Source organism: Malaclemys terrapin, chromosome 3 (assembly GCF_027887155.1).
Source record: "Malaclemys terrapin pileata isolate rMalTer1 chromosome 3, rMalTer1.hap1, whole genome shotgun sequence".
In the NCBI taxonomy this organism is placed as follows: domain Eukaryota; kingdom Metazoa; phylum Chordata; order Testudines; family Emydidae; genus Malaclemys; species Malaclemys terrapin.
The window spans coordinates 70842078-70856960 of NC_071507.1; the positions used below are offsets into that span (position 1 = coordinate 70842078).

The following is a 14883-nucleotide window of genomic DNA, read 5'->3' on the forward strand; positions in this document are numbered from 1 at the left end:
TGTGCATGGTCTTGTTAACAGAGAAAGACTATGTTCTTTGTTCACAACTACATTTATCTTTCTGAGGAATTCACTCCCTTTTTCCCATTCCCACAGCCCCATCTGCGACTGTCTCACAACCTAGCCTGTCATCACACTCCCAGAGGCTAGCGCGGATTAGGCATAAGAAGAAGAGGACACGGGAGGACATGTTCTCGGAGCTTATAGCCTGCTCCAGAGCCCAGGCAGCACAGCAGACCCAGTGGCGGGAGAACTTGACCCGAATGCACCAAGCCAACATGGATCGGGAGGAGAGGTGGCGTCAGGAAGACCAGCAGGCGACTCAAACCCTGCTTGGACTAATGAGGGAGCAAACGGACACGCTCCGGCGCCTTGTGGATGTTCTGCAGGAACGGAGGCAGGAGGACAGAGCCCCGCTGCAGTCCATCTCTAACCGCCCTCCCCCGCCACCAAGTCCCATACTCCCCTCACCCAAAGTGCACAGAAGGAGAGGCGGCAGAGTCCCTGCTAACTCTCACTCCACCCCTGCAGAGAGCTCTAGTAGCAGAAGGCTCTCATTCCCCAAAATTTGACAAGTTCTTTCCTTCCCGCCTGACACAAGCCCCCGTCCAAGTTTCACTTTCCCAGTTCCATGTTTGGTTGATAATAAAAAATACGTTTCTGTTAACTACTGTTTCCATCATGTTCTTTTGCAGGAGGGGGGGATAGGGGGTTGGTAATTCGACAGGACAGTCACCTTTGGCAGGGTATATAGTCGGGGGCAGGCACAGCAGCAGGGCACATACATAGTGCAGTGATGCAGTGACTAGTTACCCTGGTTAGTCTGGGAGGTTGTTTTCATGTTATGTGGTGGGGGGTGGGTTGCTCTGTGACTTTGTGGCAGGGGAGGGCAGTTACAGATCTTAAGCGGCGGTCCTTAGGCAGGATCACAGAGCCACACAGCAGGGGATCTGTAACCGTCCTCCCCCTGCCACAAAGTCACATAGACCCCCCCATACACACAGTCCCTATCAGGAGGGGTGACAGGCTCCGTTGAAACAACCATCCCACCGCAGCGGAGCCTGTCAATCCTTGAGTTTAGAAGCTGCATTCGCGCCACTACAGTACACCCGCTCCGCACCACAGTCTGCGTCCCAGTTTTAAAAAATTCCCGCGAATACAGTATTAAAGAAAACGGTGTGCTTTAACAAAGTAGAACTATTTTTATTTTGAAATGTGTGTTGGAAGTGGGGTGAAGGGGGTATGTAACTGGATAGGATAGTCAACATTAACTGGGCAAAGAAATGGGGGCAGGTTTAGCTTCTCAATACACAAACTTTAAAGTCACAGGTTACCCTGCTCACTCAGGAACTTTGCTTTCAAAGCCTCCCGGATGCACAGCGCTTCCCGCTGGTCTCTTCTAATCGCCCGGCTGTCTGGCTGTGAGTAATCAGCAGCCAGGCTATTTTCCTCAACCTCCCACCCCGCCATAAAGGTCTCCCCCTTGCTCTCACAGAGATTGTGGAGCACACAGCAAGCTGCAATAACAATGGGGATATTGGTTTCGCTGAGATCAGAGCGAGTCAGTAAGCTTCTCCATCTCCCCTTGAGACGGCCAAAAGCACACTCCACCACCATTCTGCACTTGCTCAGCCGGTAGTTGAAGAGTTCTTTTTCAGTGTCCAGGGCGCCAGTATAGGGCTTCATGAGCCAGGGCATTAGCGGGTAGGCTGGGTCCCCGAGGATGACTATAGGCATCTCCACATCCCCAAGAGTTATTTTGTGGTCCGGGAAGTAAATACCTTGCTGCAGCCGTCTAAACAGACCAGAGTTCCTGAAAACACGAGCGTCATGAACCTTGCCCGGCCATCCCACGTAGATGTTGGTAAAACGTCCCCTGTGGTCCACCAGTGCTTGCAGCACCATGGAAAAGTAGCCCTTTCTGTTAATGTACTGGCTGGCCTGGTGTTCCGGTGCCAGGATAGGGATGTGAGTTCCATCTATGGCCCCACCGCAGTTTGGGAATCCCATCGCTGCGAAGCCATCTATGATCGCCTCCACGTTTCCCAGGGTCACTACCTTTGGCAGCAGTACATCAACGATTGCCTTGGCTACTTGCATCACAACAACCCCCACGGTAGATTTGCCCACCCCAAACTGGTTCGCGACTGACCGGTAGCTGTCTGGCGTTGCAAGCTTCCACAGGGCTATGGCCACTCGCTTCTGGACAGTCAGGGCTGCTCGCATCCGGGTGTCATTGCGCTTCAGGGCAGGGGACAGCAACTCACAAAGTTCCAGGAAAGTTCCCTTCCGCATGCGAAAGTTTCGCAGCCACTGGGATTCATCCCAGACCTGCAGCACTATGCGGTCCCACCACTCAGTGCTTGTTTCCCGTGCCCAGAATCTCCTTTCCACGGCATCAACATGACCCATTGCCACCGTGATGTTCTCGGCGCTGGGTCCCCTGCTTTCTGAGAGGTCTGTGCTACTCTCAGACTTCAGGCCATCACCGCGTTGACGTAGCCTCCTCGCCTGACTTTTCTGCATCTGCCTCAGGGAAAGGTGTATGATAAGTTGCGAGGCGTTGAGAGCGGCCACAACTGCAGTGATGGTTGCAGCAGGCTCCATGCTCGCAGTGCTGTGGCGTCCGCGCTGTCACTGACTAGAAAAGTGCGCGAACTGATTTCCCGCCGGCGCTTTCAGGGAGGGAGGGCGGGAGTGATGGACGGATGACGACAGTTACCCAAAAGCACCCTGGACACCTTTTTTTTACCCAGAAGGCATTTGCGGCTCCACCCAGAATTCCAATGGGCAGCGGGGACTCCGGGAACTGTGGGATAGCTGACCACAGTGCACCACTTCCAATGTCGACGCTTTCCCCGTTAGTGTGGACTCACAAAGTCGAATTACTGTCCTTAGTGTGGACACACACGTTCGACTTTGCAATATCGATTCCAAAAATTCGATTTAAGTAAAATCGAACTACTCTCGTAGTGTAGACAAGGCCTATGATTAATAATCCAGCAAGCTTCTTGGCCATCTCTGTTAAAACTCTTGGATGCACGTTATCCAGACCTGCTTATTTCTGCTGTTTAACCTTCTCCTGAGTTACTACTGGAATGGAAAATGTTTTTCATCATCAGATATAATTAAGTCATCTTCCCCCCCCTCAAATACAGAACAGAAATATTTATTGAACACTTGCATCTCTTCTGCATTATTATTGACAGTTCTACCATTTTCACTTAGTAATGGATCAGTATCTGTGTTAGGATCCTTTTTGTGTCTGTTATACATTTAAAAAAAAAATCTCCAAACCAAAACTTCTTATTGTCCTAATCTCTGTTGGCCATAGATGGTTTCTCTTATCAATTTTGTACAATTCCTGGCTTCATTCTCACTCTTATCTAGTCACATAAATATTTCTGTATACAAACTGCAACTGCTTCAACAGGAGAGATTGTGAGAGATGTTCCCCAGAATCAGGGCATTCTCCTGAAAGGTGTGGGTTGAAATTCTTGCTCTATCAGGCAGAGGGGAGGATTTAATCTGTCTTCCCCACATCCTGCTTGATGCTGTAACCACTAGGCTGAAGTTTATAAGGGGAGCACCACCACCGTTTTTATTGTTTGTGAGAACGGGCATAGGCACCTAACTTCAAGAGAGAGTTCACAGGTGTGAGTCTTGAGCAGAGGGAGGCACCTCTATTTGGCCCAGCACGTGGCTCCCTTTGAGGGGCTGAGATTAGGTGACATTTCCTTTTGGATAGGTTATGAGGCTCCCTGCTCAGCTTGCTGGCTTTTGTGGATCCCATTCTTAAGTGTCTAGCTCCCTGTTCATTGTACAGGGAGCCTGGGTGCCTAGCAGTGGGCTGTGGATTCTATTATGCAGTAGAGTCCCTAAAATTAGGTTCAGCATTGTAATGTCTAAGTCCCTTTTGTGAGTCTCACGTTGAATCTCTGTCTCTCTGCTCCAAAATTGCGTGAGCTTATGTTTTTGTGAGAGTACCTGCAGAAGGGGCCAAAATTGTTTTGTTTGCGCTGGCAACATTGTTTCCCTTTTCTTCTCCAGCTAACCCTTCCTGTTGGGAAAGGGGAGGATGCTGGGATTCCTGCCAGGATGCTGTCCCTTTCCTAGGCTCTTGTTTGGTACTTCCATGCTTTGTAGTGGTCTGCTTATTAGGTGTCTGATAAATTTGAAGCTCCCTAACCTCTCTCATTTCTAGGAGGGAGAGAAAGCACACTCCATCATAACTTTTAGAGGTACCAGACTGCTACAGTGGTCCATGGAAGCTTCTTTGCTCTTCCCAGACTCTATTTTTAAGTTCTCTTTTTGGTGAATAGTTTCAGTGCTTATGTTTATAGCTGCTCTTACCTTTCCTATGCAGCAGCAGAGTATAATTGACCTGATTCTTGTCAGTTTCACTGCTCTGAGAGTTGAGAATAGTAGTAATGAAAGCTAAAAAGACACTGGTCGGTTTTCATTCATCTTCAGCTTGAGAAAGCTCTGTCACCAGAGGCTCCAGCACTGTCTGTGTGGTTCATTCTTAAGACAGCACTGCATCAGTTGACACTTAATTCATGTTTGGGAAGTATGTCTTTGCAGTTATAAGGGCTAGAAACTTAAACTAACATTTCATTTTTTTAAAATTTTCGTTGTATGTGGAATAGCTGAATGTAACCTCTTAATACTGGTTTCATAGCATCCCAAAGCGGACAGAGGAAATGTTATCATTGGTTCCGAAGTAGAATCTTTTTTTCTGATTTAAAATTTATTTACCTTGCTGGAGTTAAATGTTGACTTACATCGTCAAATGTATCGAAGAATAGATTCCTGTGTGCGTATAATGCATCATGTGCATGATTTGCTATTACAGCACCAGAGGAGGTTGTCTGTAAAAGTTCTTGCTGTTGCAGGGAGAAACAACCCAATCCATTCTGATAGATTTTCCAGCAGTTGAAGAATATAAGGTAAATTCTTCCTTTTTAGGGGGCAGTTGGCCTGCAAGAGGTCTTTAACTCTAGTTCCTTCATGCACTGAGTTTGCTTGCTTTGTTACATAAACTTACTTTCTAGCATGCTAGCTACTATGATACTGTCATTGCAATTTAAAATTCCCAGTATTTGTTATGTTTTGATTATCATTGACAATATATACAAAAAAATAATTGGGTTATATTTGTTATGGCTAAAGTTAATATTTGTCCTTTAAGTTTCTTCTTGCTGCAAGCCATCTTACCTTCATGACTTCCAAGTATTTTTGTCTGCCATTGCAACGTTTTGTGAATAAGAGGAAATTGTATTTTAAAACGTGACCCTAGATCAGCAAGCGCATGCCCTATCGTCTCTTTCATTTAAAATAGTTCTTCTAGGAAAGATGCATTTCCTTAAGAAATATGATAAAAATATAGTACTTTGTTTTTCTAACTGTAAATTAAATCAAGCAAAAAATCATAGTTTAATGGGGCTTGGGAAAACTTTAATATCCTAGGAAGAAAATATTTTTTTTACCTAAATTTTGCCGTTATACTTATTATTTTGTATATACTGTATTTTAGCTCCTTTTTCTTGCATTATTTTATATTCAATATACTCCCTAATATATTGTCTTGTTGCCAGCACCACACTCCTTTTCAAGCTCAAACTACCACTTTCCCTCAGTGTGATTAAAATAAACTGTCATCCCACTCAGAATATTTAAAATTGAAGTTTAGTCAACCCTCAGTCCCTGTCAGTGTTGGTAGAATTATGGTTTCCTGTCCCAAACACTGTAAAAAGGTTTTTTCTCATCTCTTGCTATAAGACAGACCTCAAAAATGGGAAAATTACTGTACTGGGAACAGTGAAAGGTGACTATGCCCATTTGATCCTCTCAGTATCCAGCTACTCTGGAACTTCAAATGTGTTGGGGAACATCAGTGTTGTTGACTGACCAAATTACGGTGTTTGGGAACAAAGTTAAGGTCCTGTCTATGGTACAAAATGGAACATTATTATTGGGTCTCTTGAAATAGGTGAAGTTCTAGTATAGATGAGGCTTTTATTTGTAAATAACACATTGTATCCTACTTGTCTCTAATGAAATCCGTATGGTCCTAAAAGCCCCCCCCCCCGCTTGCATATTAGAGAGAGGGTGTGTTTCTGAACAGGTACATTTTAAATGAAGTTTCACAATAAGATCAATTTTGACATCCCTGGTACTGAGTAACTCTTGAAAATCTAATCAGTTAGTGTTTTACTGTCTTAGTTTCAGAGTGAAGTAAAATGTTTTCACAAAGTTTCAACAAAATTTAATAAATGGGGATTAAAGCTACAAATATCTTAAAATGGCCCCTTTGAAATTTGATCTTATTGTACATTTATTTTAATTTCTGTAGCTCAATATTAACTTATTTACTATCTCTTCTAACTTCACATATAATTATGATTTGTTTGAAGAGTTTACTTTTGGTAAGCAAAGTTATTAACATTTGTTGTATCCAGGACTAAAGGTTATAGTCAGGGTGGATAAAAATCAATGATTTAAAAAAATAAAAATAAAATCGGATTATTTTGATAAAATGCTTTTTGAGGAAAAAACCTATCTAAAGATAGATACATTATAGCTCAAAGATATCTCATCATGGAATAGGGATTATAAATTCTAATTCTATAGTATGAGACAATATATTCATGTAATGTTTAAGAAAAGTTTTGTAAATGAGTTCCAATAGTTCATGGATTAGGGACCCAATCTTATGGGGTTCCAGAGTCTTCTGTATAAATTATTTAGGTTAATCTTTCTATCTGCCCAATGGGACTCAGTGCTCAGGCTAGAAGATACCATCAGAGATGCTTAGTTTTGAAGTTCTCAAACTGTGGATTTGTGTCTCCAGAGATAATATACTTATTAACAGCAAAAATGTTTTAAAAAAATAAATAATATATAGCGGTGGGAAATAACAGACCTCAACCCTATTGTCCCTCTTCAAATTTGTGTACCCAGAGTCAATCCCTTACCTCTCTCTAAAAGTGCAAAGTTTCAAAAAGTTCAATGAATAAAAGATTGTTGGGGGTGGAATAGATCTGGACAAGGAGAAGAAGTCTGGAGATAAATGTGAGAAGGGAGGGACAGGCAGTAGAAACAAAAGACTATTCTTGAATTCTCATGTTTGAGCAAAAAATATAGTTGTTACTCTGTGGTACTATCATTTTTGATGCAGTTGTGATAAAAAATAAATAGCTGAAATAGGGAGATGTTCCTTTTACAATTTCACCTTTAATGTAGTACTGAGTGTCAGTGAATGCAATAGGTAATACTAAATGAGCTGTATGGTAGTAATAAATAACTGCATTGACTTATTTTGTTTAGGAGAATCCATCCTCAACATACAGGATTCTGAAGACTATCCACCTTTTTAAAAAGGGGTCCAGAGGTGACCCTGGCAACTACAGGCCAGTAAGCCTCACTTCAGTACCGGGCAAATTGACAATTTTGTTCTTTACGATAGTTTCAACCAGACACATAAATGAACATAATTTGTTGGGAAATAGTCAACATGGTTTTCGTAAAAGGAAATCACACCTCACCAATCTACTAGAATTCTCTGAGGGGGTCAACAAGCATGCGGACAAAGGAGATCCGGTGTATTAAGATTTTCAGAAAGGCTCTTAAGCAAAATAAGCAGTCATGGGATAAGAGGGAAGTTTCTCTTATGGATTGGTAACTGGTAAAAGGATAGGAAACAAAGGGTAGGAATAAATGGTCAATTTTCAGAATGGAGAGAGGTAAATAGTGGTGTCCCCCAGGGATCTGAACTGGGCCCAGTCCTATTTAACATATTCATAAATGATCTGGAAAAAGGGGTAAACAGTGAGGTGGCAAAATTTGCAGATGATACAAAACTACTCAAGATAGTTAAGTCCCAGGCAGACTGCGAAGAGCTACAAAAGGATCTCACAAAACTGGGTGACTGGGCAACAAAATGGCAGATGAAATTTAATGTTGATAAATGCAAAGTAATGCACACTGGAAAACATAATCCTAACTATACATATACAATGATGGGGTTTAAATTAGCTGTTACCACTCAAGAAAGAGATCTTGGAGTCATTGTGGATAGTTCTCTGAAATCATCCTCTCAATGTGCAGTGGCAGTCAAAAAAGCGAACAGAATGTTGGGAATCATCAAGAAAGGGATAGATAATAAGATCGAAAATATCATATTGTCTCTATATAAATCCATGGTACGCCCACACCTTGAATACTGCGTGCAGATGTGGTTGCCCCATCTCCAAAAAGATGTATTGGAATTGGAAAAGGTTCAGAAAAAGGCAACAAAAATGATTAGGGGTATAGAGAACAGCTTCCGTATGAGGCGAGATTAATAAGACTGGGACTTTTCAGCTTGGAAAAGAGGCGACTAAGGGAGGATATGATAGAGGTCTATAAAATCATGAGTGGTATAGAGAAAGTAAATAAGGAAGTGTTATTTACTCCTTTTTATAATACAAGAACAAGGGGCCACCAAATGACATTAATAGGTAGCAGGTGTAAAACAAACACAAGAAAGTATTTTTTCACACAACGCACTGTCAACCTCTGGAACTCCTTGCCAGACAGAGTGTGTTGTGAAGGCCAATACTATAACGGGATTCAAAAGGGAGCTAGATAGGTCCATCAATGGCTATCTTCCATGAATCCATGAAAAGCACTATCTCCAGCTCATTTTCTTGCAAATATTCTCAATACTTGGTACCAGGGTCAAACCTTAACTGCTGAAGAAGAGGAGTTGGCTATGACATGGACATCCAGCAATCATCCCTCTATAATGCCAACTATAATAAACTTCAGAGCTAAGGGTGAACCATTCAAAAAATATGTTTGCTGATGATGTTTTAAAGAAAGTCACACCAGTGAACTGGTGAAAGTCACTTAGGCACTTGGATTCAGAGACTGTTGAAGTGATGATCTCACTTTTAACCGCAGTAGCTTCTTCTGCCAGTGTAGAAAGATTATTATCTTCCTTTGGACTAATTCATTCCAAAATTGAGAAATCGTTTGGGACCTGAAAAAGCAGGAAAGCTTGTTTTTCTTTTCCACATGAAGGTGAAGGCGACTGAGTTATCTTCAGAAGCCAATATTTTATGTTTCTCATGTTGACCTGGCTGACATATTTAAAAAAAAAAAATAAAATTAAATAGACTATTTCATTTAACTATTTTAGTTAAAAAAACAATTTTAACAAAAACAAACCTGATTTTAAAAAACTTGAATGTTTAAATTCAAAAATTCATATGCTTGTTTTGTTAAAATATTATGTGTTTGCTGTTGAAGAAAAAAATCCAGAATACATAACACTGTTGTTTTAGTTAAATAAAACAATTTAAATATCTGTCTAGTGATGTTCTCCTAATCCAGGATGGCAAGAAAACCCTCCAAATATTAATGATTAACCTGTTGAATTGGAGATGGTCACCTACCAATGACTTAATAATTATCTGCTTCAATTACCTTTGGTCTATGAAATAACCAAACAATCATTCATTTTCTGATATAGCTGTAAAACTAATCTGAAAAGTTTTCACTAAATCACTTTAAAAATATGTAGTGTGTACCTTCTAAAAATGAAACCTACATCTGTCTTTGAGTTGTGAAGAATATGTATTAAGGTTATAACAACCAACAAGAATTCACTTTTATGTAGAAATCCATGATTAAATTGAGTCTTCCTGACTAGTGATTTAAATCACATCCACCCTGGTCAGGGTCCCATAAACAGTCCAGGTAATTCTTAAGTAATATTGTGATGCTGGAAGTAATTCAGTCACTTATCTTTTCATCCAGTTCATTTTGTATGTTTCAGTTCTGTTGGTTGAAATACTGCAAGGTATTTAGGTAGGGGAGATCCCACAGGCATACACTTTGAGGTAGGGAAGAAGTTAATAGATAAGAAAAACCCAGGATAGCAAATGAAATAATTGTTCTGATGAATGAAAGAAGGAAAGTAAAAGCACAAAGATGGATAACAGAAAAAGGGGAATATGGAATACTAAATAAAATGATGAAGAATAAATGTAGATTAGTAGTGTCTGAATGAGAAATACAAATAATCCGAATAATTGTATAAAGAGAACGAAGTGATATGTATCAAACTACTCCACTTAGGAAGGAACAATCATTTGCACCCATACAAAATGGAAAATGACTGCCCAGGAAGGAGTAGTGCAGAAGGGGATATGGCGGTCATAGTAGATCACAAGCTAAGTATGAGTCAACACTGTAACACTGTTGCAAAAAATCAAACATCATTCTGAGATGTATTAGCAGGAGTGTTGTAAGCAAGACATGAGAACTAATTCTTCCATTCTACTCCGTACTGATTAGGCCGCAAATGGAGTATTATGTTCAGTTATGGGCAGCACATTTCAGGAAAGATGTGGACAAATTGGAGAAAGTTCAGAGAAGACTAACAAAAATGGTCTAGAAAAGATTGAAAAAAATTGTATTTGTTTAGTCTGGAGAAGAGAAGACTGGAGGGGTACATAAGTTTTCAAGTACCTATGAGGTCTTTACAAGGAGAAGGGAGAATAATTGTTGTTCTTAACCTCTGGGGATAGGACAAGAAGCAATGGTCTTAAATTGTAGCAAGGACGGTTTAGGTTGGACATTAGGAAAAACTTGCTGACTATCAGGATGGCTAAGCATTGGAATAAATTGTCTAGGGAGGTTGTGGAATCTCCATCTTTGGAGATTTTAAAGAGCAGGTTAGACAAACACCTGTATAGAATACTTAGTCCTGCCATGAGTTCAGGGGATTGAACTAGATGACCTATCACGGTCCCTTTCAGTCCTATGATTCTATGATATTTGTGTTTTATTGACCTCAAAAGCTATTTGACAGAATCTGCCACTACAAAGTGCTCAACATATTAGAGCTGTCGGGATTGATGGATACAAACTCCGAGTAATAAAACAATTATACTGGAATCAGAAGGCAATTATAATGGGAGATGCAAATGAAAATTGAGTAGAGATCGAAAGGAGTGAGAGACAGCGTTGTATAATATCAGTGACTTTATTCAACGTTTATAATGAGTGATTAAATTAATAGAAGAAACAGAGGAAGGTTTAAGATGAATGAAAAATAGGTTAATATTTGCTGTGCAAATGACACAGTGCTGTTGGCTGATTCAGAAGGTAGTCAGTTGAAATTAGTAGAGATTATAGATGAATATGGCGAAGAATATGGTCTAGAGTTGAATGTGGACAAGACAAAAACTATGGTGGTATGCAAGGATCCTGGGAAGACATGCAAGATTCCAATAAATGACACAGCCATACAGCAAGTGAGAAATTATTGCTACTGAGGAAGCATCATTACAGAAGATGGGAGATTGGATCCTGAAGTCAGCACCAGAATAGCAAGAGCAAAAGAGATATTCTGGAAGAATAAACATTTGATGAGAAGGGACACAAATCTCACAACTAAATTCTGACTGTTAAAAACTTACATATGGTCTGTGTTAAATTACGACTATGAAAGGTGGACATTCAAACAATCAATAAACTACAGTCCTTCAAATTATGTGGTTATAAAAGAATTCTGAAAATATTGACAAACCATGGAACCAATGAAAAAAGTATGGGAGATAGGAACTCAGCAAATACTAATCAGAGATCTTAAGAAAAGAATGGTTTGATTTGCAGGGCACATTTTTTAAGTAGGTCAGCGGGTGATGCATGTTTGTAGGCCCTGAAGGGGAAAGTTGATGTCTGAACAAAAAGAGGAAGGAAAAAAAAATCTTGGATGGACAGTATGGTATCCAGGGTGGATCAAAAGGACTTTTGGCTCACAAATAGATGAGCAGGAGGATTTACAGAATAGGCTGCCATGGTTGCAAACCTCTAGTAATGGAGAGGTCGTATGAGAAGATATATTACTGTGACTGTTATTTATTGCACTAATAATAGTGGCTTCTCAGTCTTCTTAAAGAATAGATGAAGTCTCCTGTGAGAGTGAAACTGGAGTCAGAGTTTTCCTGAAAAATATTTTTTGTATGTACAATGTTATGTCTTAGTAGTTTTTCACTTTTGTCAGACAGTGGTTTAAAACTCTAATCTGAATTGCACAAATTAAAACTCTCATGAGCTATGTACAAAAACATAAAATAACCTAGGAAAATCACTAATAAACTTTGTGTACTAAGGTTAATGCTGCAGAAATACAAAACTATATATCCTCTTCATCACCCTAAATAATACCTAAAATGAAATCGAAACGCTTAAAGATACGAACATTTAAGAACAGCATCTAAAAGCCTTGAGTCAGCTGATGAGGATCTGTTGTCTTGACCTTAAACAAAATTCTTACAATTAAATAAAGCCATACATAAGAGAGCAAACAAACCAAACAAAATCTTTCTGTTTTAGGTGTTTTTCTAGAGTATATGGGATCCAGCGCTTTTGTATATATGGTTAGATTTAAGCACAAGTGTAAGAGTTTGCAGGATTTGGGCCTTATAGTGTGTAGCAATGATTGTAGTATCTGAACGAAAGAAAATTAAAAAACAAAAATCCACCTGTATATTTCTGAAAAACAATACATGAAAAACATAAAATGTTAAATTAAATACACTTGATATTTATATACACCTCTACCCCGATATAAAGCAACCTGATATAATGTGACCTGATATAACACAAATTCTGATATAACGCGGTAAAGCAGTGCTCCGGGGGGGGCGGGGCTGCGTACTCTGGCGGATCAAAGCAAGTTCGATATAACGCGGTTTCACCTATATCATAGTAGGATTTTTGGGTCCCGAGGACAGCGTTATAACTGGGTAGAGGTGAGGTGTATTATCATGTCATAAATTAATATATAAGGAAAATATATTTGTCATTATGACAGATTTTATTTTTTACTGCACAATATTCATCCAAACATAACCTTTCCTCCAGCATCTATACAAAGGAAATAAAAATCAAATAATAAATAACATGCAACTGTAAATGTAAGTTATTTACAGTAGTATAATTTTGAACCAAACATTGGAAGGGACAAATTGCTGGTTGCACAGAAAATATTGTTCCCCCTTCACTTTCCCAACTGGCTCTGAGCAGCAATGCAATGTATGGGTCTATCTCACATTTACATTCACTTAGTATATAACTAAGTGTGAGTGATATTTTTGTTTTATAAAACATTACTATATAAACAAAAAGTGTCTCTATTCCCCTCTCCCCCTGATTTAGTGTCTCTCTCTCTCCTGTAATATGGTGCAGGCTTGTGGAGGGAGGTGTTTAGGAGGAAACAGTGTGGCTTCTGACAGTGACACTTCTGGATATAAGGTTCAGTTCTACCGTACCATCTAAAAACTGGGTTGAAAGTTGTGGGAAGATATGTACCCTAAAATTATACCTTTTTTTTGGGCTAATGACAACTCTTAAGAGGCTTTTTAATCTGTTTTTTACATGAGAGGTGTTTTGTACGCAGTATGATTCTGCTAATTACTTTAATTTTGAAGTGTTTTTAGGGCTTGGATTGGGTAGGGTATGGAAATATTTCTATAACCTTATGTTTGTTAAAATTACAAATCAGTTAAAAGCAGACTTCAGCAATCATGAAAAAATAACCTCTCATTTATAATCCCTAACTGGCTTCAGACTGAAATATTTCTTTAAATAACTTTTCTTCTAATGTATATGTGTGGTATACTATCTCTTGATGTTTTTCATGAGTCCTGTGCATCTGGCACTTTATTTTAAATAAATAAAAAACTGAAAATAAGAGCACTGAAAGTTTAAAAATCGAACCACTTATGAATTACATGGACACTGATAACATCTGAAAACAGGGAAAGGTGCTGTAGGTCCAACCATTGACAGTCTCCTTTAATTGCATTCTAGACATGGACAGAACTCTATACTCTACAGTTGGTGTAGGTGATAATAGTTTATTTAACATTGTTTGCAACAACTGTATTTTAGTTGAAAGTTCTGTTTGCTGTTGAAACCTGCCATAAGACCAGAGAAATACTTTCTTTATAGTGCTATTCAAAAATTGTTTTAACAGGCCCTTTTTTTAAATATGGGTCAATCAATGAGAGACATTTGTAAAGACTTAGCTGTTAGAATTTAACTCTTCATTCCTTCTCTAATACTTCCTTCCAGGCTGACTCCTCAGTAGAGATTGGGAAGGGCAGCAGAAGAGAAGCCAAACGTTTAAGCTGATAATTGAACAGAATTTTTCTCTGAATTGAGGGCTCAGAGTGGAGCCATCATGAGCGATGTTACCATTGTGAAAGAAGGCTGGGTTCAGAAGAGGGGTAAGTTCCAAATATAAACAGAAAATCCTTCTAATGTGTAGCATGCTATCAATAATGATATTTTACAGCTGGGAATATGAAAAGTCTAATACTTTGCTGTAATGTTCTTTCCCATTTAATAGCAAGTATCCTCTCTCTCTGTTAATGCGACAATCCAGACTACATGGGCACTGATACCTTGATCATGCAAACAGTTAAGCATGTGCTTAGTAGTATATATATGAGGAGTTCTGCAAAAGTCAATGGGACTATTTGAATGAAGTCAAGCATGTGCCGAACTGTATTGCTGAACTGGGGCCCATGTGAATAAAGTTACAAACGTTTTCCAAAATTAAGAGCAATTTTGTATTAATTCAATTAAATTTAGCTTTTGGATTGACTGTTTATAATCTGTCATTGAGTGATGTAACAGATTGAGGAATGTTAGTGTGCTTGAGCTTTGATTTAGAGCTGTGGCATTTGCATTTTTAAGAAACTTTTTTTTTTATAAAGTTTACTTTTTAACTTTTGCTGATCTGGGAACAAATATCTCTGTCATGGAGGCCAGTTTAAAATTATTTTCTTAGTATTAAAATGTGTCCATAGCAAGATTGGG

General features: G+C 39.4%; 1 protein-coding gene across 2 annotated transcripts in view; it reads left to right on the forward strand.

Annotated features, from left to right (window-relative positions):
* AKT3 (AKT serine/threonine kinase 3) overlaps nt 1-14883 on the forward strand; it is a 266912-nt gene that overhangs the window by 15887 nt on the left and 236142 nt on the right. For both annotated transcript variants that reach the window (XM_054023412.1, XM_054023411.1), the window contains exon 2: nt 14134-14288. Coding sequence is in view for 1 of the 2 variants with exons in the window: in XM_054023411.1 (XP_053879386.1) it covers nt 14243-14288 (46 nt within the window). In the remaining variant the exon portion in view is untranslated. The remainder of the gene's footprint in view (nt 1-14133; nt 14289-14883) is intronic.